This window comes from Triticum urartu, chromosome 2A, assembly GCF_056163025.1.
Source record: "Triticum urartu cultivar PI428250 chromosome 2A, HENAU_Tu73, whole genome shotgun sequence".
NCBI classification, from domain to species: Eukaryota; Viridiplantae; Streptophyta; class Magnoliopsida; order Poales; family Poaceae; genus Triticum; species Triticum urartu.
This window is the reverse complement of record NC_141874.1, coordinates 609,594,615-609,620,575: the sequence shown is the minus strand read 5'-3', so window position 1 is coordinate 609,620,575 and position 25,961 is coordinate 609,594,615. Positions and strand designations below refer to the sequence as shown.

At 44.5% G+C, this 25,961-nt stretch overlaps 1 protein-coding gene across 1 annotated transcript in view; it reads right to left on the bottom strand.

The window, feature by feature from the left end:
- Positions 1 to 19,783: 19,783 nt before the first annotated feature.
- The window catches only part of LOC147986203 (uncharacterized), a 67,697-nt gene continuing 61,519 nt past the window's right edge, over positions 19,784 to 25,961 (bottom strand). The window contains exons 4-5 of the mRNA XM_087541916.1: positions 20,294 to 20,679; positions 19,784 to 19,793 (exon numbers count right to left, since the gene is read on the bottom strand). Of these exons, the coding sequence (XP_087398042.1) occupies positions 19,784 to 19,793; positions 20,294 to 20,679 (396 nt within the window). The remainder of the gene's footprint in view (positions 19,794 to 20,293; positions 20,680 to 25,961) is intronic.

Below are 25,961 nucleotides of genomic sequence, written 5' to 3'. Positions count from 1 at the left end.
GAATGGTGGTTGTGGAGAAGACAAAAAGGAGAAGATAGTCTCACATCAACTAGGCGTATCAACGGGCTATGGAGATGCCCATCAATAGATATCAATGTGAGTGAGTAGGGATTGCCATGCAACGGATGCACTAGAGCTATAAATTTATGAAAGCTCAACAAAAGAAACTAGTGGGTGTGCATCCAACTTGCTTGCTGACGAAGACCTAGGGCAATTTGAGGAAGCCCATCATTGGAATATACAAGCCAAGTTCTATAACATAAAATTCCCACTAGTATATGAAAGTGACAACATATGAGACTCTCTATATGAAGAACATGGTGCTACTTTGAAGCACAATATATGAGACTTGCTATATCATGGTGCTACTTTGAAGCACACGTGTGGAAAAAAAGGATAGTAGAATTGCCCCTTTTTTGGGCCTTCTTTTTTTTCTTTGGCCTTTCTCTTTTTTGGGACTATGCTCTATTGAATGATGATCATCACACTTCTATTTATTTACAACTCAATGATTACAACTCGATACTAAAACAAAGTATGACTCTATACGAATGCCTCCGGCAGTGTACCGGGATATGCAATGAATCACGAGTGACAAGTATGAACGAATTATGAACGGTGGCTTTGCCACAAATACTATGTCAACTACATTATCATGCTAAGCAATATGTTAATGATGGATGTGTCATGATGAACTAGATGGTGGAAAGTTGCATGGAAATATATCTCGGAATGGCTATGGAAATGCCATAATAGGTAGGTATGGTGGCTGTTTTGAGGAAGGTATATGGTAGGTGTATGATATCGGCAAAAGTTGCGCGGTATGAGAGAGGCTAGAAAAGGTGGAAGGTTGAGAGTGCGTATAATACATGGACTCAACATTATTCATAAAGAACTCATATACTTATTGCAAAAATTTAGAAGTTATCAAAGCAAAGTATTACGCGCATGCTCCTAGGGGGATAGATTGGTAGGAAAAGACCATCGCTCGTCCCCGACCGCCACTCATAAGGAAGACAATCAATAAATAAATCATGCTCCGACTTCATCACATAATGGTTCACCATACGTGCATGCTACGGGAATCACAAGCTCCAACACAAGTATTCTTTAAATTCATAACTACTCAACTAGCATGACTTTAATATTATCACCTCCATATCTAAAAACAATTATCATGCTTCAATCTTTTCTTAGTATTCAACACACTCAAAAGAAAGTTTCAGAAATCTTGAATACCAAGCATATTATTATTAGGCAAATTACCATGCTATTAAGAGGCTCTCAAATTAATTTAAGTGAAGCATGAGAGATCAATAGTTTCTTTAAAACGAATCCACCACCGTGCTCTAAAAGATCTAAGTGAAGCACATAGAGCAAAATTATCTAGCTCAAAGGATATAAGTGAAGCACATAGATAAAAATTATCTAGCTCAAAGGATATAAGTGAAGCACATTGAAAAAAATTATCTAGCTCAAAAGATATAAGTGAAGCACATAGAGCAAAATTATCTAGCTCAAAAGATATAAGTGAAGCACATAGAGCAAAATTATCTAGCTCAAAAGATATAAGTGAGGCACATAGAGTATTCTATCAAATTTTAATTCATGTATGGCTCTCTCAAAAGGTGTGTACAGCAAGGATGATTGTGGAATACTAACAAAAAAATACACAAATAATACAAGACGCTCCAAGCAAAACACATATCATGTTGGTGAATAAAAATATAGCTCCAAGTAAATTGCCGATGGAAGTGGACGAAAGAGGGGATGCCTTACTGGGCATCCCCAAGCTTTGACTTTTTGGTGTCCTTGGATTATCTTGGGGGTGCCATGGGCATCCCCAAGCTTAGGCTCTGGCCTCTCCTTGTTCCATGAGCCATCAAAAGAATTCACCCAAAACTTGAAAACTTCACAACACAAAACACAAAATAGAAAACTCATGAGCTCCGTTAGCGAAAGAAAACAAAAGACCACTTAAAGGTACTGTAATGAACTCATTCTTTATTTATATTGGTTTTAAACCTACTGTATTCCAACTTCTCTATGGATTATAAACTATTTTACTAGCCATAGATTCATCAAAATAAGCAAACAACACACGAAAAACAGAATCTTTCAAAAACAGAACAGTCTGTAGTAATCTGTAGCTAGCACAATATCTGGAACCCTGAAAATTCTAAAATAAATTGCTGGACGTGAGGAATTTATCTATTAATCATCTGCAAAAAGAAATAACTAAATAGAACTCTCCAAATAAAAATGACAGCAGTTCTCATGAGTGCAAAAGTTTCTGTTTTTTACAGCAAGTTCAACAAGACTTTCCCCAAGTCTTCCCAACGGTTCTACTTGGCACAAACACTAATTAAACACGAAAAACACAACCAAAACAGAGGCTAAATAATTTATTTATTAAATAACAGCAAGGAAAAATATTGGGATGTCTCCCAACAAGCGCTTTTCTTTAAAGCCTTATAGCTAGGCATTGATAATTTTAATGATGCTCACATGAAAGACAAGAATTGAAGCACAAAAGGAGCATCATAAAGCATGTGACAAACACATCTAAGTCTAAAATACTTCCTATGCATAGGCATCTTATAGGCAAACAAATTGTCAAGGCAAGCAAAAACTAGCATATGCAAGGAAGAGGAAAGAAACAATAGCAATCTCAACATAACGAGAGGTAATTTAGTAACATGAAAATTTCTACCACCATATTTTCCTCTCTCATAGTAATTACATGTAGGATCATAAGCAAATTCAAAAATATAGCTATCACATAAAAAATTCTCAACATGATCCACATGCATGCAAAGTTGGCACTTTTCCGAAATAGTGGGATTAACATTAACTAAAGTCATGACCTTCCCAAACGCACTTTTATCAAAAACTTCATAAGATCGAACATTCTCTAAATATGTGGGATCTAATGTTGACATTCTTCCAAACCAACATTTAATATTATTGCAAACATTATAATCAATCTCATATTCATCATGGGGTTTAAATAAATTTTCAAGATCAAAAGAAGAATCACCCCAATCATGATCATTGCAACAAGTAGGGGACATAGCAAAACTAGCATCCCCAAGCATAGGGTTTTGCATATTATTAGCACAATTGACATCAAGAGAGTTTATAGTAAAATCATTGCAATCATGCTTTTTATTCAAAGATCTATCATGAATCACTCCATAAGGTATTTCATCACAATTTTCAGATTTACGGATTTCAGGCAAAAGCTTATAAAGATAATCTAGTGCATCCAAATCACTAGGAATTGGTTCATCATAATTGGATCTCTTAAAAAGATTGGCAAGCGGATGAGGATCCATAGATCTTAGGTTCTCTGTTTAGTAATAAATAAATGACTATTCCAACCATACGAGCAAACAAAAAGGCAAGCGAGAAAGGAGTGGGGGGATAGGGAGAGAGGGCGAATAAAATGGCAAGGGTGAATTGGGGGGAGAGGAAAACGAGAGGCAAATGGCAAATAATGTAATGCGAGAGATAGGGATTGTGATGGGTACTTCGTATATTGACTTTTTGCGTAGACTCCCCGGCAACGGCGCCAGAAATCCTTCTTGCTACGTCTTGAGCTTGCGTTGGTTTTCCGCGAAGAGGAAGGGATGATGCAGCAGAGTAGCGTAAGTATTTCCCCCAGTTTTTGAGAACCAAGGTATCAATCCAGTAGGAGCCCACGCTCAAGTCCCTTGTACCTGCACAAAGCGATACCTACTCGCAACCAACGCGATTAGGGGTTGTCAAGCCCTTCATGGTCACTTACGAGAGTGAGATCTGATAGATAGAATATTTTTGGTATTTTTGATATAAGGATGCAAAGTAAAAAGTAAAAGCAAAGTAAATAGCAAAACAATATAAAAGTGATGGAGATTGATATGATGAGAATAGACCCGGGGGCCATAGGTTTCACTAGTGGCTTCTCTCAAGAGCATAAGTATTCTACGGTGGGTGAACAAATTACTGTTGAGCAATTGATAGAATTGTGCATAATTATGAGAATATCTAGGCATCATCATGTATATAGGCATCACGTCCGTGACAAGTAGATCGAAACGATTCTGCATCTACTACTATTACTCCACTCATCGACCGCTATCCATCATGGATTTAGAGTATTAAGTTAAAAAGAGAGTAACGCCTTAAGCAAGATGACATGATGTAGAGAAATAAATTCATGCAATATGAAATAAACCCCATCTTGTTATCCTCGATGGCAACGATACAATACATGCCTTGCTGCCCGTTCTGTCATTGGGTAAGGACACCGCAAGATCGAACCCAAAGCTAAGCACTTCTCCCATGGCAAGAACTACCAATCTAGTTGGCCAAACCAAACGGATAATTCAAAGAGACTTGCAAAGATAACCAATCATGCATAAAAGAATTCAGAGAAGATTCAAATATTATTCATAGATAGACTTGATCATAAACACACAATTCATCGGTCTCAACAAAAACACTTCAAAAAGAAGATTACATTGAATAGATCTCCAGAAGAGAGGGGGAGAACTTTGTATTGAGATTCAAAGAGAGAGAAGAAGCCATCTAGCTACTAACTATTGACCCGAAGGTCTGAGGTAAACTACTCACACTTCATCGGAGGGGCAAGGATGATGTAGAAGCCCTCCGTGATGACGGCCCTCTTCCGGCGGAGCTCCGGAACAGGCCCCAAGATGGGATCTCGTGGATACAGAAAGTTGTGGCAGTGGAATTAGGGTTTTGGCTCCTGTTCTGATCGTTTGGGGTACGTGTGTATATATAGGAGGAAGGAGTACGTCGGTGGAGCACCGAGGGGCCCACGAGGCAGGGGGGCGCGCCCTAGGGGGGCGCCCCCACCCTGGTGACTACCTCTTTGATCCCTTGCAGTAGGGCCCAAGTATCCTAGATCACGTTCGGTGAGAAAATCACGTTTCCGAAGATTTTATTCCGTTTGGACTGCGTTTGATATTCTGTTTATCTGAAACACTCAAATAGGCAAAAAACAACAATTCTGGGCTGGGCCTCCGGTTAATAGGTTAGTCCCAAAAATAATATAAAAGTGGAAAATAAAGCCCAATATAGTCCAAAACAGTAGATAATATAGCATGGAGCAATCAAAAATTATAGATACGTTGGAGACGTATCAATGCATAACCCCGATGTCAAGCCGAGCAATTGGTTGATACTTTTTAACGCGCTTCAGCCTTTTTAACCCTTACGCAATACATGAGCGCAAGCCATGGATATAGCACTATGGGTGGAATAGTATATGATGATGGGGGTTATGTGAGAAGACAAAAAGGAGAAAGACTCACATTGACGCGGCTAATCAACGGACTATTGAGATGCCCATCAATTGATGTCAATGCGAGGAGTAGGGATTGCCATGTGCTACGTCTTGAGCTTGCATTGGTTTTCCCCAAAGAGGAAGGGATGATACAGCAGAGTAGTGTAAGTATTTCCCTCAGTTTTTGAGAACCAAGGTATCAATCCAGTAGGAGGCCACGCTCAAGTCCCTCGTACCTGCACAAAGCGATAGCTACTCGCAACCAACGCGATTAGGGGTTGTCAATCCCTTCACGGTCACTTACGAGAGTGAGATCTGATAGATATAATATTTTTGGTATTTTTGGTATAAAGATGCAAAGTAAAAAGTAAAAGCAAAGTAAAAAAGCAAAGCAAGATTAAAGTGATGGAGATTGATATGATGAGAATAGACCCGGGGGCCATAGGTTTCACTAGTGGCTTCTCTCAAGAGCATAAGTATTCTATGGTGGGTGAACGTATTACTGTTGAGCAATTGACAGAATTGAGCATAGTTATGAGAATATCTAGGCATGATCATGTATATAGGCATCACGTCCATGACAAGTAGATCGAAACGATTCTGCATCTACTACTATTACTCCACTCATCGACCGCTATCCAGCATGCATCTAGAGTATTAAGTTAAAAATAGAGTAACGCCTTAAGCAAGATGACATGATGTAGAGAGATAAATTCATGCAATATGAAATAAACCCCATCTTGTTATCCTCGATGGCAAAGATACAATACGTGCCTTGCTGCCACTTCTGTCACTGGGTAAGGACACCGCAGGATCGAACCCAAAGCTAAGCACTTCTCCCATGGCAAGAACTACCAATCTAGTTGGCCAAACCAAATGAATAATTCAAAGAGACTTGCAAAGATAACCAATCATACATGAAAGAATTCAGAGAAGATTCAAATATTATTCATAGATAGACTTGATCATAAACCCACAATTCATCGGTCTCAACAAACACACCGCAAAGAGAAGATTACATCGAATAGATCTCCACAAGAGAGGGGGAGAACTTTGTATTGAGATTCAAAGAGAGAGAAGAAGCCATCTAGCTACTAACTATGGACCCGAAGGTCTGAGGTAAACTACTCACACTTCATCGGAGAGGCTATGATGATGTAGAAGCCCTCCGTGATGACGGCCCTCTTCCGGCGGAGCTCTGGAACAGGCCCCAAGATGGGATCTCGTGGATACAGAAAGTTGCGACGGTGGAATTAGGTTTTTGGCTCCTGGTATGATCGTTTGGGGGTACGTGTGTATATATAGGAGGAAGAAGTACGTCGGTGGAGCACCGAGGGGCCCACGAGGCAGGGGGCGCGCCCTAGGGGGGGCCCGACCCTCGTGACCTCCTCTTTGATTCCCTAGAGTAGGGTCCAAGTCTCCTGGATCACGTTCTGTGACAAAATCACGTTCCCGAAGATTTTATTCCGTTTGGACTCTGTTTGATATTCTGTTTATCCGAAAAACTAAAGTAGGCAAAAAAACATCAATTCTGGGCTGGGCCTCCGGTTAATATTTAATCCCAAAAATAATATAAGTGGAAAATAATGCCCAATATAGTCCCAAACAGTAGATAATATAGCATGGAGCAATCAAAAATTATAGATACGTTGGAGACGTATCACCATGCAATAGATACGTTAATAGATACGTTGGAGACGTATCACCATGACAAAATAAGAAACTCTCTATCATGAAGACCATGGTGCTATTTTGAAGCACAAGTGTGGAAAAAGGATAGTAAATTGTCCCTTCTCTCTTTTTCTCTCATTTTTTTGTTTGGGATTCTATGGCCTCTTTTTTTTATTTGGGTTTCTTTGGCCTCTTCTTTTTTTCTCACATGGGACAATGCTCTAATAATGATGATCATCACACTTTTATTTACTCATAACTCAATGTTACAACTCGATACTCGAACAAAAATATGACTCTATGTGAATGCCTCCGGCGGTGTAACGGGATATGCGATGAATCAAGAGCGACGTGTATGAAAGAATTATGAAAGTGGCTTTTCCACAAATACGATGTCAACTACATGATCATGCAAAGCAATATGACAATGATGGAGCGTGTCATAATAAACAGAACGGTGGAAAGTTGCCTGGCAAAATATCTCGGAATGGCTATGGAAATGCCATAATAGGTAGGTATGGTGGATATTTTGAGGAAGATATAAGGAGGCTTATGTGTGATAGAGCGTATTGTATCACGGGGTTTGGATGCACCGGCGAAGTTTGCACGAACTCTCGAGGTGAGAAAGGGTAATGCACGGTACCGTAGAGGCTAGAAAATTGCGGAAAGGTAAGAGTGCGTATGATCCATGGACTCACATTAGTCATAAAGAACTCATATACTTATTGCAAAAGTTTATTAGCCCTTAAAGCAAAGTCCTACTACGCATTCCCCTAGAGGGATAGATTGGTAGGAAAAGACCATTGCTCGTCCCCGACCGCCACTCATAAGGAAAGCTCTCAAAGAACACCCCATGCTTTAAATTTGTCACACAACGTTCACCATACATGCATGCTACGGGACTTGCCAACTTTAACAAAAGTATTTCTCAATTTCACAATTGCCCAACTAGCCCGACCCTAACATTACCACCTGTATATCTCAAAACATCTATCAAGAATCAGAGTATTCAATGCACTCTATATGAATGTTTTTATCATACCCATCTTGTATGCCTATCATATTAGGACTAGCTTTATAAACAAAGCAAATTACCATGCTGTTCTAAAAGAATCTCAAAATAATATAAGTGAATCATGACAGATCAATAATTTCTATAAAATAAAACCACCACCGTGCTCTAAAAAATATAAGTGAAGCACTAGAGCAAAATTATCTAGCTCAAAAGATATAAGTGAAGCACATAGAGTATTCTAATAAATTCCGATTTATGTGCGTCTCTCCCAAAAGGTGTGTACAGCAAGGATGATTGTGGTAAACTAAAAAGCAAAGACTCAAATCATGCAAGATGCTCCAAGCAAAACACATATCATGTGGTGAATAAAAATATAGCCTCATGTGAAGTTACCGATAGACGAAGACGAAAGAGGTGATGCCTTCCGGGGCATCCCCAAGCTTAGGCTTTTGGTTGTCCTTGAATTTTACCTTGGGGTGACTTCGGAATCCCCAAGATTAGGCTCTTGCCACTCCTTATTCCATAATCCATCAAATCTTTACCCAGAAACTTGAAAACTTCACAACACAAAACTCAACAGAAAATCTCATGAGCTCCGTTAGTATAAGAAAACAAACCACCACTTTAAGGTACTGTAATGAACTCATTCTTTATTTATATTGGTGTTAAACCTACTGTATTCCAACTTATCTATGGTTCATACCCCCGATACTAGCCATAGATTCATCAAAATAAGCAAACAACACACGAAAAACGGAATCTTTCAAAAACAGAACAGTATGTAGTAATCTGTAGGTTTCAGATACTTCTGTAACTCCAAAAATTCTACCAAATTAGGGAGACCTAAATAGTTTGTATATTAATCTACTTCAGTTGTAATCAGTATTTTATCGCTCTCTAGTTAAAAATCAAAATTATTTTCGTGAGCGCATACTTTCTGTTTTTTCAGCAAGATCAAATAACAAGCATCCAAGAAGATCCTAAAGGCTTTACTTGGCTCAAACACTAATTAAAACATAAAAATCACAATCATAAGAGAGGATAGATGATTTATTTATTACTAAACAGGAACCAAAAGCAAGGAACAAAAATAAAATTGGGTTGCCTCCCAACAAGTGGTATCGTTTAATTCCCCTAGCTAGGAATAAAAACAAGAATAGATCTAGGTATTGCCATCCTTGGTATTTATCTTTTTTACGGAGTTATGTTCGGATCCGGGAGGTTCCTTATGTTTCCCTTCATGCTCGGAGATCTTTATATCTAAGGCATCCAACCGCTTATTGCAAAGTGTAATCAACATATTCATGCGGCTAAGATTTCCACCAACATTTTTAAGAGGTTCAACAAATTTTTTTCAGTTCACATAATTTCTCTAAGATTTGGGTTCCTTCTTGCATAAGGTGAAGTCCCTTTTGTGGGGGAAGTACTCCTACTATCCCCTCTATAATATCATAAGCAATACTACGGTCAACCTCAATAAAGTTCCCTTTGTCGGAAAAATCAAGGAGTTGTCTATGGGGTAAGGTAAGCCCAACATAAAAATTGCAAAGTAAAATCTTGAAATCTCCCTCTATGGTGCAACTACGATAAGATTCTACCATCCTATACCAAGCATATTTTAAGTTTTCTCCTTGTCTTTGTTTGAAGTGGAGAACTTCAAAATCAGGAGTACTAACAGTAATAGAAGGACTAGGCATAACGGGAAAACAAACGATCTAACACACAGACACAAAAGAAGCAAGCCAAAAGAGACGAACGGAAGAAGGGGGAATAGAAAATAGGCGAATAAAATGGCAAGGGTGAAGTGGGCGAGAGGAAAACAAGAGGTGAATGGCAAATAATGTAATGCGAGGGATAAGAGTTTGTGATGGGTAGTTGGTATGTCTTGACTTGTGCGTAGATCTCCCCGGCAGCGGCGCCAGAAATGGCTAGTTGACGGGAGATCAAATCTTGACTTGACTTGGTGCAAATTTCCCCGGCAACGACGCCAGCAATCCTTCTTGCTACCTCTTGAGCATGCATTGGTTTTCCCTTAAAGAGGGAAGGGTGATGCAGCAAAGTAGCGTAAGTATTTCCCTCAGTTTTTGAGAACCAAGGTATCAATCCAGTAGGAGACTACACGCAAGTCCCCTAGTACCTGCACAAACAAACAAGAACCTCGCAACCAACACGATAAAGGGGTTATCAATCCCTTCACGGTCACTTACGGTAGTGAGATCTGATAGAGATAATAAGATCAATATTTTTGGTATTTTTTTGGTATAGATTGGAAAATAAAGATTGCAAAATACATAGTAAACTAGAATTACGGTGGGTGAACAAATTACTGCCGAGCAATTGATAGAAAAGCGCATAGTTATGATGATATCTAAGGCAATGATCATGAATATAGGCATCACGTCCGTGACAGGTGGACCAAAACAATTCTGCATCTACTACTATTACTCCACACATCGACCGCTATCCAGCATGCATCTAGAGTATTAAGTTCATAAGAACAGAGTAACGCATTAGGCAAGATGACATGATGTAGAGGGATAAACTCAAGGAATATGATATATACCCCATCTTTTTATCCTCGATGGCAACAATACAATACGTGTCGTTTCCCTTTCTGTCACTGGGATCGAGCACCGCAAGATTGAACCCAAAGCTAAGCACTTCTCCCATTGGAAGAAAGATCAATCTAGTAGGCCAAACTAAACCGATAATTCGAAGAGACTTGCAAAGATATCAAATCATGCATATAAGAATTCAGAGAAGAATCAAATAATGTTCATAGATAATTAAGATCATAAACCCACAATTCATCGGATCTCGGCAAACACACCACAAAAAGAGTTACATCGAATAGATATCCAAGAATACCGAGGAGAACTTTGTATTGAGATCCAAAGAGAGAGAAGAAGCCATCTAGCTAATAACTATGGACCCGAAGGTCTGTGGTAAACTACTCACACATCATCGGAGAGGCTACGGTGTTGATGTAGAAGTCCTCCGTGATCGAATCCCCCTCCGCCAGATCACTGGAAAAGGCCCCAAGATGGGATCTCACGGGTACAGAAGGTTGTAGCGGTGGAAAAGGTGTTTCGTGGCTCTCTCCGAAGGTTTTAGGGTATAAGAGTATATATAGGCGAAAGAAGTAGGTCGGTGGAGCTATGAGGGGCCCACGAGGGTGGGGGGCGCGCCTGACCCCCCTGGGCGTGCCCTACTACCTCGTGGCCGCCTCGTTGCTTCCTTGACGTCCACTCCAAGTCTCCTGGATCACGTTTGTTCCAAAAACGATTCTCTCACCGGTTTCATTCCGTTTGGATTCCGTTTGATATTCCTTTTCTGCGAAAGACTGAAATAGGCAAAAAATAGCAATTTCCACTGGGCTTTCTCTTAATAGGTTAGTCCCAAAAATAATATAAAAGGTATAATAAAGCCCATTAAACATCCAAAATAGATAATATAATAGCATGGAACAATCAAAAATTATAGACACGTTGGAGATGTATCAGTGGGGCAGTCAGCTGGTGCAGTTGCAAGCAAAGCGTCATGGCGGTATCTACGGGCACTATAGAAAAAAGACACATCCGTGAAATTTTGGGCCGAATGATTTTTTTTCCTCTTACTTATGACACTTCTAGGACGATAATTGTGACAAAACCCGGTATCATCATAGATGTGGTGGGCTCATACTTCTATGAAAAAAATCATGATAGAAAATGGGCTTTTCGTCCTGGTCGGGCTGGAGACGCAACTGCATGACATTCTTTGGGCCGTCCATGATGGAAAAAACCGTGGTAGAAGTGAGGGCGAGGAAATTATCGGGGAGTTGCCGGTTAAGGTGGCTGGTCGGGGGCCGAGCGATGCGTGTTTCTCTCGTCTGTACGCGTGTGTGTGCGAGGCGTTGCACTCTAACCAAACCCGAGCGAAGCGTTGGGCTCTAACTAAACCCAAGCGATTGCACTGCAGGCTACGCGTTACTGAACCCGAGCGATCGATCGATGGCTGTTAACTGAACCCGATCGAGCGATTCCTTCGCTACTGCTGCTAACTGAAGCCGATTGATGCTGCCTCTGGATGAACAGTGAGCGTTGTTGGGGGGTTTGGATGAATAGTTCCCGGTGGGGGTTGGATGAACAGGAACCCGTGGTAGTAGAGGTCATTGCCGCTGGATGAACAGTACCCCGATCGATCGAGCCGGTGGATGAACAGGACCCCGTGGAGGGCTGGTTGAACAGTAGGCGGTGGAGGGCTGGTTGAACAGTAGCCGGTGGAGGGCTGGATGAACAGTAGCCCGTGGAGGGGTGGTGGAACAGGACCCCGTGGAGAGGGCTGGTTGAACAGTAGCCGGTGGAGGCTGGACGAACAGGAGCCCGTGGATGAACAGTTGCAGGTGGAGGCTGGAGGAGGTCGACGGTGGATGATTAGTAGCCCCCGGAGGCTGGAGGAGGTTGATGGTGGAGATGAACAGTATCCCGTGGAGTCCTGTTTAGTGGTACGCCACACCCCTCCCGATGAACAGGACCCCCGTTTCGACCGTTGCGCTCCAACACAAGTCGGTTTCCTCCGTTCTGCGGTACGCCACACCCCTCCCGATCAACAGGACCCCGTTTCGACCATAGGAGGTCCAAGAGAAGTCCGTTTCCTCCGTTTTGCGGTACGCTAGACCCCTCTTGATGAACAGAATCCCGTTTCCACCGTGGCCGGTCGAACACAAGGCCGTTTCCTCCATTCTGTGGTACGCTAGGCCTCGTTTCCATCGGCTGTTCCGTCCAAGCCGGTTGGCTCCCGATGAACAACACGCGTTCTGTTTCCTCCCGATGAACATGAAACATTCTTTTGCATCCCCATGAACACAACGACGATGCAGTTTCTTCGTTCCGACCCAGCCACAGCCACGTACACGAGCCCTGGCCATACATATGCGTGAGTAGACGTTCAAGACCCCGCCCGTATGTACGTACGTGGCCGTATTTACTTTCTTGCACCCTGGCGGCTGTACGTACGTGTACATGCTACATGCGCGCCTCTACTACCACACGTGCGCGCATCTACTACCACACGTGCCCTGCCTTACACGGCCACGGTTCATCGCTGCAGGCTACTGATAGACCGATCGACCAGTACGTTACGTACACGTTCGTGACCAGAATGACAACGCTACATACGCTTCGACTGGGTGGGTCCTGATTGTTAGGCACTTCCTTGCATGCGAAGATGTAGTTGGTGGGTCCCAGCAGTTAGGGGGCGAATCATTTTTTTTCTTGTAATATGGATGCACTTCCTTGTGTGCGAAGATGTAGCTGGTGGGTCCTAGCAGTCAGGGGGGAAACATTTTTTTTCGTGAAATACGGTGGCCCGTCCGGTGGGTCCCCGCTGTCAGGTGGAGGAATCATTATTTTCCGCGTAATAAGGAGGCACTTCCTTGCTACGGTCGTGGACCCAGCTGTCAGCCTCTCCACGTATAGTACTCTTCCGATGGAAGTCGTTCCTTGACCATGTTGACCACACCGCGCCAACAGCACCAGGGCGCTGGACCACGGCGAGGCCTAGGAAGGGGATGACGCGGAGCCGGGGAAGACGCGGCAGTGGATGCCCACACAGAGAGGAGTACGAGGGTTCACTGGTTCGACTTCGGTGTGAGGCTGCTATCGCCGCAGAATAACAGGGGGTGTGGGTGAGTGGAGGGATGACATGGCTAGCGGTGGGAGCAGTAGGGGGCGGTGAGGCTTCCGCGGTAGCACAGCCGGCCATGGGAGGCAGTAGCAGGCGGCATGACCGGTGCTGCTTTGGGCGGCTGGAGCAAGAAGACCAGAGGTTGAAGAAGCAGTATGGCCGTTGGATGGACATCGTACAGTCACTGGAGCTAGAACCGTTCATATGGACTAAGTTGACAAAGTCCTCCGTCCCCATCATCTTAGTAGGCCCGCAAGTCAGCCTCCCACAATGGTGGGTCCCAGCTAGCAGGGGGAGTATTCATTTTTTTGTGCGTAATAAGGAGGCACTTCCTTGTGTGCGAAGATATAGCTGGTGGGTCCGAGCTGACAGCGGGATGAAAATTATTTTCAAGAAATACAGAGGCCCTTCCGGTGGGTCCCAGCTGTTAGGTGGAGGAATCATTATTTTGCACGTAATAATGAGGCATTTCCTTGTGTGGACCCTACTGTCAGCCTCTTCCGATGGTTGTTGTCTGTTAACCGTATTGACCTCGCCGCGCCGAGAGCACAAATGCGGTGGACGAGGGCGAGGCCCAAGAAGGGAACAGCCCGAAGACGGCGAAGCCACCGTAGCGGATGCCCATGCCGAGGGGTGTACGAGCGCTGACTGGTCGGCTGCGGGGTGAGGCTGACGTCGCCGGAAAATAACAGGATGTGCGGGTGTGTAGAGGGATGGCCTGGCGGCAGCACAACCAGCCATGGGGGGAGGGAGCAGGCAGTCCCGCCGGCACTGGTTTGGGCGGCTGGAGCAGGAAGATCAGAGATTGAAGAAGCACGACGGCCGTTGGATGGACATCCAACAGTCACTGCTCTGTGTTGACTAAGTTGACAAAGCCTTGCGTATGCGTCAAATTGTTTTTTAGGACAGCGTCATCGTCAACTTAGTAGGTCCAGCAGTCAGCCTCCAAATCTGTGGAAAACAACATACAACCCATTATCCATTATTTTCAATAATTTACAACCCATTTGCTAATTCTTAAGGATATTTGACGCCCATATTCTTTTTGTTAGCATTACAGACCATATATTCTGGGCACTACTAAAAAATTCAAGAAATTTTTTCATATTTCGGTGGAGTCCAAACTCTTTTAAGCATGACATTTCTAGTCGCGTTAAAAATATTTTTTTAAAAATTATATCAAAATAAAATTCAAAAAACAATTCTCTGCAAAAAAATGAATGAAATTTAAAATCTTAACTAGCAAGATGCCTTTCTATGAGTTGTATATCTTGTGGGAGAAAAGACGATCTTTTAATGTAGTTGCGACTTGGCTTTGGTTTTTATAAGAGTAGAGAGTAGAGAAATCCTGAAAAAAAATATGATATTTTGAAGTAATTGTCGGTTGTCTTTGGTTTAAAAATTTACAGCCCATTTCTTACAACTTATAGCCCATTTTCTTGGGAAGCCCATCCCCCCTCCTCGTCTTGAAAGATTTGCTGCCCAGCAGGGCTGAGAAAAGCAAGTACACCTTGGTTTTGGTGTTCTCCAAAAAAAAGAACTGGACTAGCCATTTTCAGAAAGAAAAAAGATATCAACTGGGCTCGTCATGTGCTTAAATAAAAGCGTAAGCGTGGGCTAGACGGTCCATAGCCCCCGAACAGCGCGCAGTTGAGCTAGGTCTCTAAAACTAAAAAAAAACTGGGCGAGCTTCTGGGTCCCCGGTGTAATCCGCTCGTTGTGTAATTTTAACAAATCCGCCGCCACACCGGCCTATGCATCGCCGGTGTGAGATGAGATGTCGATGACTTGTCCTGGCGACATGCAGCCGTTGGTGGACTCCGCGTCCCCCTTGCTGAAGTCGACCGCGTCCTCGTCCTCGTCCTCGTCCTCGTCTTCGGCGCCGCCCTCAAGGTTGTAGTACTCGTAGTAGTGGCTGCGCCAGAGCTCGCATTGGTACTCCATCGCCGATTCCTCGACGGACAGACTCTTCTCTACATCGACATCGGCCACGCGCAACTCCTCCTCCCGGCGCTCCTCGATCTCCGCCACCTCCTGCAACTCCAGCTCCTGCTCGGCGACCTCATGAGGAAGCATGTGCTCCATGGCCACTGCCGCCTTTTCAGACATGGGTTGCATGCTGGAGTCCGACGTGGCCTGTAATATCTTGGCGTGTGCATCCTCGATCTTGGCGTGGATGGCCTCGACCCGGGCCAGGGCGACATCCGTGGCACAAACGGCAGCTTGAGTGCTCTCGGCGTTTGCAGCCGCCGTCGCAGCAGCAGCTGCAGCTTTCTCGGCTGCCCTGTCGGCTGCCACAGACACCCTCTCAGCGGAAGCGACCGTGCTCAATGCGGATGCGGCAGCACTCTCGGAGTAGGCGGCCGTTCTCTCGGCATAGGCGGCGGTGCTCGGGGGGGGGGGGACGCGGCCATCATACAGGCCTTGACGAAGCGTTTCCATGGCGTCATCTTTGCAAGAAGGTGGTGCGGTAATGGCGATTGGGATTCGTGGATTCGGGGGTTGCCGGCACTGGAGCAGACGAGCCGATGAAGCTTAAGGAGGGAGACTTAAATAGACCCAGATGTTTTCATCGCAAACGGTTCCTAGAAAACAACTGTGTGTGATGTTGTACATATTTTTATTAGCCGTGAAAGATGAATTTGGAGTAAAGTGGCAATAGATGGTGTTTTAAATGAACGAGAAATTTTGTAGTACTAATAAAACTGTCATGTCAAATTTTGGAAAATTTCAGGGGTCAATTGACCTTTTAAGACATTTAAGCAATTTTCTAGCAGTGAGGAATTAGGAGGAAGTATTATTTTTTGGCTTGTAATAACGAGGCACCTGCTTGCGTAATGCAATGACCCTGGTGGGTCCCTACGGTCAGCCTCTCCACGTACAATCATCTCCTGATTCCTCTTGGTTGTTGACCATGTTTTTTTTGCTGGGAGGTTGTTGACCATGTTGACAACGCCATACGGCGGCGGGCACAACGAGCGAACCAAGGCGGATAATGATGGTGAGGCCTCGGACGGGAATGGACAACAGTCGTGGAAGATGCGGCAGTGTAGTGGCAGGTGGATGGGAGTACGAGGGAAACGAAATGTAACTCAAGCTTACAAATGGTACAAAAAGCCCAAGGATTAATTGTTCATCAAAATTTTAGACAAAAACCAGATTGAACATGGCAGCAACATCTAACCCAACCACTCTTTTCCGCAGTCACAAACAAATGGATTGGTCTGATCCATAAAATCAACATCCTGTGCAAAAAAATATTTTAGGATGACTACAACTTGTTGTAAATAGAAGTCGGGCACGATTAGAAGCCCATTTGTCCACCTGAAACTTCTTTTTTTGCTGTCCAACGTGTCTGTCCATGAGAAATCTCTTGCGCTAAAACTTAAGCCTCATGGACAATAGTAACCTCGCATTCAACAGGAAGAATGTGACAAAGCTTCTGTTTGCCTGGTTGGATGCATATCCTTCCATCGTTATTGTCCTCAAACAAATGTCATGAGAACTAAGAAAATCCTGGTGCTTATTACGCCACCAATGGGTTATACGTTTTTTCCATGTGGTAGCACTGCCTAATTATACATGAAGATTGAAAACAGTTAAGGTCTGTACAAAGAGTATGTCGAAAGAGCGATAGCTGAACGATTAATTCTTGTTCAATATATACGGGCTTTCAATGTGCATGAAATCATCACCTCTATATATAAATTCCCTAGAGATGGAAAGCATCGCAGCAAGCCAATAATTATGTTCAGATCAAAACTAAACATCCGATATATAAGATCTTGACAGAATCCAGCAACATTGATAGGCTATCCACGGACGAACTCTTCATTGAGCATATAACATAATATTAGTACCCAAAGTGTACTACAAGATGATATAAAACTTATGCGCACAAATAACAAATGTAGCTTATGATTACAAATGTGTAGATGATAATATACGGTACCTGAATAAGTGTGGAGCCAAACACCAACTTGTTTTGATCATCAAATGGTTCACGAATTAAACCCAAGGTCTCCAGTTTGGGCATAGAGATGACATTTATTTACGAAGGTGTATAATAATTATCAAGGAGCAACCTTTAAAGTGAAGGAGCATCTTCGATGATGAGCTGCTGTCCTTCAAAACAAACTCCAATGCTTTTAAGGTGAGGCGACTTTATTTTGAGACAACTGATAGGAATTTCTATTCCCAAAACAATCAGCAAGCACTCCAGGGCAGGGCAACTGGAGTGGATGATGTTGTGCAGTGAGGCCTCCGACAGATAAACCACCACAAGCGAAAGTTTTTTAGCAGTGGGAGTCAAAGTATTTGTACCAGATCATCTGGTATATGGCACCGGGCGAAGGTGGCGGTGTGGAGAGAGGAGGAAAACCGTGACATGTACAATGATGGTGTGGGCACGAATTCTTGGCATGTTCGTGGTATGAAACTTTCGTGGTAATGGTATAACTCAAACTGCTGGAGTTTTCCAAATTCAGGGGATGTCAGCTAAGCGTCCACCGTGCCGGGTATGGATAGCAGGTAGCATGTCGGGATGCAGAGGCATTGAATGGGGCCCTGCTGGTGAGAGGAGATGATGGCTCTGAGGAGATGAAATTCAGGAAGGACAGATATATGACGACAATCGAGATTGTGGGGCGCGGTGCGCCATAGAGGGTGCCACCGAGTTGAGAGGACTTGTGCGCGGCAGCAATCCTTGGTGGGGAGAAGCAAGATGATCTCCTCAAGGATGACGTCCGGGAGATCGCTGATGCGGTCCATCGGAGATTCTACCGGTTCCTTAGATCCGAGTGGGGGGGGCTCGCCGCTTATCCCCACGCTGCCGTCTGCGGGATCTACAATCGGCGTTGCCGCTGGCGGGAGCCTCATCTTCTTTGCGCTAGGGCCAACCGACTCCATTTTCCTTGTGGGCGTCACGCCGAGCTCATGAGTTTGAGTAGAGTAGCCAGAGACGAGCCTAGTGGCAGTGCGAGTGGGGAAGAAGGAGGGATGGGGTTTTCTGTAGGAGTGGAAGAAGAGGAGCAGGCGTTTTCTGTACTAGTGAGGAAGAAGGTGAGCGGGGGTTTTCTGGACGAGTGAGCAAGATGGGGAGCGGGGGGAATTGGGGGGCAACGGAAGCGGGAGAGTCTCGCGAGCTGTAGTATAAGTGGAAGCGAGGAGGAAGGAGGGTTTTCCTGGGATCGCCCCCTCTTCAAGAAATATGGGCTTCTCCTCGCAAAAAACAAAAACAAATGGGCTTTGAGATGGATTAGCTTTTGTATCGGCCCAGTCGGCTGCCCGTGTTTCGTACTGGAGGGCCTTGTGCTAGAGGCAGCCCGAGACACTCTCCAGCTTATTGCCCATTTGAAAGAAAGAGAGAGAGGCCTCCAGCTTATGTCTACTCATCGGTAACCTTTTTCAACTTGGCATCCACCAAATTAGAGGATGCGGTACTGGATGCAGACACTCAGACTGGTCGCGTGGCGCGACAAAGTGAGGTGTCAAATAACAGGCCTACAATATAATTACTAGATTATGAAGGTTCAGAGGCTAGTGAACATTTACATTAAACTAAGCTTCAGAAGATACGGTATGCATACTAACATTCAGAAGAACAAAAGTTCACCATGTTTATGCATCTCAATGATTCACCATACTATAACCAATACAAAGATGTGAGAAGGTGTGGAAATAAAGAAAATCGGTCGATGCTTCTCTAAGCAAAGGGCCTCCCTACGCACACAGTAATTTCCTTAGTTTCCTGGGCATGCATGTTTCTTCTCAATTCGCGAGCACTTTGAGCATGTTGGCAACTCCATAGCTAGCTAGCTGCCTCATCTTGCAATTGATGCTGACACATTTGGAGCAAACACATGAGGCAATAGAGATGACTCAACATGAGTCCATATTGTGAAGTTCCCCTAAAATCATCTTCATTGTCCTGAATCTGAAAAGATAGGAAGAGAATAGCTATACTTAAACGATGCTGCAAAACAGTAGCACATCAATAGCTTGGCATGACAAAACATGATCATCTGGACGAATGGGATACTGACCTGCCCGAGTAAGATTATTTATAATTTCATAAGTCCTTGGTTGATTTCCACCTTTGGCTGCACTGCTTGTTTGCTACTTCACACATGATAGGATCATTCCACACTGCAATCAGCAAGTCAACAGACGAATAAGCTTATTTCATCTTGCGGTGGTGATTGTACCTAGTTACGAATGTAGGAATTCCTGGAGCACCATGAGGTTAGCTGAGAATAGGTAGATGCAGCCATATAAGTTTTGTGCGGTGCTACCAAAATTGAGGTTTGTATCCCTTCCCGTTATGAGAATTGTTCTTCAAGTTGGTAGAATGTGACGGCTTGTTCTTTGCATCAAACTTTCCTTTCCCCTGAGATTTGTTCTTGTTGTTTTGGGGCTGGTTGGGCTAGAAGTTCTTCTCGTGTACCATGTGGGCACTAGAAGCTCCCTCAGCGACCCAAGCACATGTGTCTTTTTCTCTCGCCTTCTCTTCAAAATGAAGAGTGCTAATGAGATCCGAAACTAAAAACTCATGTCTCTTATTTTTCAGAGAAGTAGCGAAATCGTTCCACAAAGGTGGAAGCTTGGCAATGTTGGTCCGAGCAACAAATTTGTCCGGCAACACACACTTGAAGTACTCAAGTTGCTTGGCGAGTGATTGTATCTCATGAGTCTGCTGAACAACAGAGCACTCATCAGTCATCTTGTTGTCACAGAATTGCTGCATGACGTACAACTCGTTGCCAGTGCCCGAGGCCCCAAACATGGCCTCGAGCGCAGCCCACATGTCTTTGCTGCTGTCAAATGACATATATGAATCCACAATGGAATAGTCAAGAACAATCAGCAGGGCGGCTTTGAATAGGGTATCCATGTTCTCAAAAGCTTCCTGCTGTGTAGGATTAAGATTGCCCTCAGGCCTGCCCTTAGTGGTGTCATAGCAGTACATGATCTGAAACCAATATACTGCTCTTGTGCGCCACCTTTTATATTGCACCCCCTTAAAAGTAGGCGGCTTCAAATGCGCAACAAAACCACTCAGAGTAAATTGCCTACAATCAGGTATTTGGATTGGATTGTTGAATATATGAGAAATTTACTATGAGATGTAATCTGAATCAACCGTAAATAGATCATGACGACAATTGCAAAGATCAAAGTAATGACGCGGAGTAAACCAGGAGGACAGAATCACATACTGTACAGCCGGAGTAGAGCCGCTGTGGTTGATGTTGTCACTCATGTTTTTGATGAAGAGGTTACCGTGGTAGGGGAAGAAGGTTGTCGTTGAGGAAGTCGTCGCTGGCAACAGTCATACGAGTGTGCTCCCCAAAAACCTGATCGCCCCTCTCCCGTACAGGATCACGAAAGGCGAGGTTCGGAGGACTATTGTCCCTTCTCGTTGTGCACGCCGGAAGGAGGGATGGAGAAGAATTGCGTGGCCGTGCTAAGATCTGGAATGGCGCGAAACCATATGATACAGCGACGGCTAGGGTAGAGCCTATCAGGTCGGTCGTGCGAGTAAGACCAAGTAGTATAATAGTAGGCCTTTGGCCCAAACCCCACGTCCAAGTCAATAATAGCCCCACTATCCAAAAGAATGAGAAACGGCTGAGTAATTAAGGCATCCATTAATTATTAATTAATGACTTAGTAAATTTTCTAACTCACACCACACTTAGAGCATGGTTAATAGTATAGCCAACATCCGGCTATATGAAGTTGACACATCATCTAGAACCAACCTAATACGGAGCCTGCTTACAATAGTTAGTCCCTTTAGTATAATACTATATCATTAATAATGGCCCCACCTTTTGTCTCACAAAGTATGTGTAGTCTGAAATGCCAGGCGTGCAGCGGGCAGTGCCCTCAGTCGGCGTGCCGCTTCAACGGCAGAAACAGTGAGAGGTCACGTCTCCCTGACTTGCCATCAATGTGGAGCGGCAGGCTCATCTGGTGCCCGGCGGGAAGGTTTCGATTTTTGATTCAGTTCCTATGCTGCTACCGTCCAATATTCGCGTGTGGTTGTTTCTAGAATAAAAAAGGAGGTACTCCTACTTATGTTACTCCCACTATGGCTAGCCTTGCGCTTGGCTCTTTGCCTCTTCCAGAAGTCGAACAATAATGGTTGTACTACAGTAGTACTTCTGGCAATCTGACACCAAATGAACTGCTGCATGTCCATCACTTGTAAGCAAAAGTTTCTCCTCGTGCTGAGAGCCACCGCACACGCGTTGGCAAGGGAGAAGGCTTAGTAAGCAAGCTTCTCGTCGTTCTCCGAGTTGACGGTACCCATCAAAGTTATTTAGTACATACTCTCTCCAAAAAAGGGCCAACCATGTCATGGCTACCATCCCGAAAAAGGGCTGACCATGTCATGGCTACCATCCCGTGCTCCGTCATTGAGTACGTGCACCATTCACGTGCCATCGAGGACAAAAAATATTGCGTATAGGAGTAGGTGCCATCGAAGTGCATGACTCACTTACGCACCTCTTATCTGATTATCTCCATTTTCTTGCATGACACGTGCACCTTGATGCTAGATGTCTCGCGTGTTGGCAGAGGATGAACAAAGCTCACGTAAAAAAGAGAGTGGAAGAACATAGATTCCCGACGACCGAGAAGGAGTAAGGAACCTCGCGGTGGAGCATCTGCAAGGAACATTGCATGTTTTCCCCTGTTTTTTGCCGCCTGCCTGCCTATAAACAAATAAAAGAACATGAACTCTTCGCTAACCACTAGAGACGATACATCAGGATGCTAAGTTGAAGATATTTTTATTAGTTTATATTGACAACCAAGCAAGAAGCCGCACATGTACAGGACGCATGCAGCTACGCATGTACACACGCCAACGCACTAACTCATGCCGATCCAACTCATGCACAAAGCGCACAGCATGAAGCACAAAACACACATACACAACACATGCATGCACACATACTCGGCCGCAGAATACACGTGAATTACACATGCATGCACACACACTCGGCTGCACGGAGGCGTGCGCCATCTGCAGTGACGTCCGGTTCATCGTGCTACGGCGAAGCTCGCACAGAACGGTGCATACGCATCTCTTGCAGCACCTCTTTGCCATCATTGCTCAACGACTAGCCGGAGACGAAGACCACCGCAGCCTCGGCCTTAGAGCTACCACCGATGGAAAAGCACGCACGCTGCACACACACGAGCACGTACAGAGTGCCCACGACGTGGTGTGTCCCCAGTCGCCTCTACTCCTTCTGCACATATTGTCTATGAATGTGGGTGAGATCTTCTTGGACTCAGATGATGACCAGGAGGGTGTCTCCAATAGCGTCCCTCGGCTTGCACCTCTTGCATCATGGTGGTCGAGCTTGGAGTAATTCATCTGGTACACGTGACATCTCAGATCTTGACACAAGGTGACGTGCACCATCAAGGGGGTCAGGGCGGACGCGACCTCTCACTACAGCCGCCATTTGAAGCGGCGCGCTGGCCCAGGGCGCCGCCCGCTGCACTCCCAGCTATACCCGCCTGCTCGCCGCATTCAAAAACCTACATTTACTAGTATGTATACATGTGCAAGGCACGTCTTAATATAACTGTTCCATGCAACGCACGGGCACCTTACTATAGATTATTACGACCAAAAATTGAACTTACATTATATATAGTACGATAAATGCTGATGCATGTCACCTAAAATTATATCATCAAAAACTATGTTCAAATACTAATCCAACGATATAGTTTTTGTTGACATGCACTAACATTTTATCAATTAAATCTTCAGTCAAATTCAATGGGGGACTAATAAACCACGACCGATGTAGTACTAGTGTAGAGGGTGGCGCTGCACGCGAGTCTCGCGGCAATAAAGCCATCATATCACAAAACCCAACCACTAATAAGTGGCTTGGTAAAATAAATGGACAAGCAACCATCACATCCCTCTGTCTTGATTATTCTAGAACACAGGTGTGGTAGCAGCAATGTACTGTTCATGCGAATCCTACTAATATTGGCCGTTGGATTTAGAAGATCAATGGTTATGATTGACGTTCTTAGTCCTACTTAAAGTTGGTACACTATATAGTAAATATAGATATAGATATAGATATAGATATAGAAACATGCGTGGAATGCGAGAAACCAACTCCGGCCACACACGTCCGTTCAGGAGCAGGACGCCGGCCAAGATCCTCCTTCCACCATTTTGTCCACTCTCTCGGTGGCATCCGACGAGCGGGAAGAGTAGTTCTCCGGCATAAAAGTCGTCTGGGTGGCCCGCCGAGCCCAACAGCTCGCTTCTCCACCTACCTAGCCTATCCCGTCGCAGGTAGTTGCCGCACTAAGCCAGCGCATGGTTCCGCAGCTGGCCTCTCCAATACAGCTTGAGGAAGAGTGCTGACTTGCTCCACGTCAGCTTGTTGGGGAGCACGGCGGCACCAGCATCGTCGCTGCCCTCGACGCCGCCGCGTCGTACAGTGCATCCAGTGTCTGCGACTGCGCCATCCGCCGTTGACGCACGCGTAGCCGCGACATGCAGGCATAGAAAGAGTTCGCCACGGAATGCAACGAGGTGATGCGGCTACGCGGATGTGGACGAGGTGACGGGCAGCACGTCCCCGCCCGCCACCATCATCGAGGAAAAGTAGAACACGGGAGGCCGCGGCCGATTGTATCCCATGAAGGCCACCGCCGAGGCGACGCCGGCGAATACAGCAGGTGTCTTGCTTGATTCTTCTTCTGCCGGATGCTGGAGGAGGACAAAGAGATCGGACGGCGACCATTTGGATTAGGTATTTTAATTCTACTAGGCTGGTTGTAATGGGAGTATTATAGGTAGTATCATGCATGCCAACTAGTCCCTCCAGTCCTAAATATAGGAGTATTATAAGAGCATGGTTAATAGTATAACCAGCTGATGGCTACATGACACTGCCACGTCATCTATAGCCAACCTTGTAGCCTCCAAGTATAATTCTCCCTCTGTCTAGGTGTTATCTTACGAAAATCAAATAATCCCAAAATACTTAGGTGTAGTGCATTAACTTCTACCCCCTTTCTTGTTTCTTGACATATCAACCAAAGAGATGTGGGTGTGCATGCTTTTAATGATTTGAGACTAGCAAACACGACATGCAGTGGTTAGTTCATTACATGCAATGCTATTAATTAGCAAATAAATATTAAGTTCTCTCGTCTCTTCCGAAAGTCGAACAATGATGATGGTACATAGTCGATAGTGTACGTACTTGTAAGCAAAGCTTCTCCTCGTTTGCGAGTAGACCGAACACATCAAAATTAAGTAGTGCATTAGTCTCCAAAAAGGGTTGACCATGTCCATGGCTACCATCCCGTGCTCCGTCATTCAGTGTGTGCTTCTCGTCATTCTGCGAGTTGACGGGACACATCAAATTTAATACGTATTCAGTACTCTCTCCAAAAAGTGCCGACCATGTCCATCAGTCCATGGCTAACATCTCGTGCCCCGTCATTGAGTACGTGCAGTATTCACGTGCCATCGAGGAGGAAAAATATTATGTAGTACTAGGTGCCATCGTAGTGCATGACTCACTTACGCACTGCTTATCTCCATTTTCTTGTATGACACGTGCACCTTGATGCTAGATGTTCCGCGTGTTGGAAAAAAGATGAACAAAGCTCATGTAAAAAAAGAGTGGAAGAACATAGATTCCCGACGACTGAGAAGGAGCAAGGAACCTCGTGGTGGAGCGTCTGCACTCATAGTATTTTATATTATTTAGTGATATAAAATCAACCAATCATCTCCACAGTAGACAGGAAGAGTACGAAACACGGCAGCCCAGTGTAGTTACATCATACTGTACGTGGCCAACCCGCGCTATCATCATATTTCTTGGCCTCTGTGTGACACCTGGCTCTAGTAATCCACGAGCCCGTATCGCTTCTCGCTCCTTGTGTCTCTCAAAGTGCGGCAGGCTGGCGTTTTTGCCGTCTATTGAGGTCGCTTAACTCATCACATGTTAGCGACATGCCAAGAGCATTCTAAAAAAATTAGTGTACTCTATTGTTATGCCAAGAAGAGGAAGCACTTTGACCGATGGACCAAACGAGACTGGTGTGCCATGGCGTAAGTGGGTCCAGTTTCTCATTTTGAACTTTATTGGTGTAGTAGTAACACTTGGTTTTGACTATTGGTAAGATTTTATATACTCCCTCCGTCTAGTGAATAAGTCATCTTAGATTGTGCACCGTGACCAAGGAAGAGGGGAAAACAAGAGAAATTAATATTTATTTGCTAATTAACAACATTGCATGCAA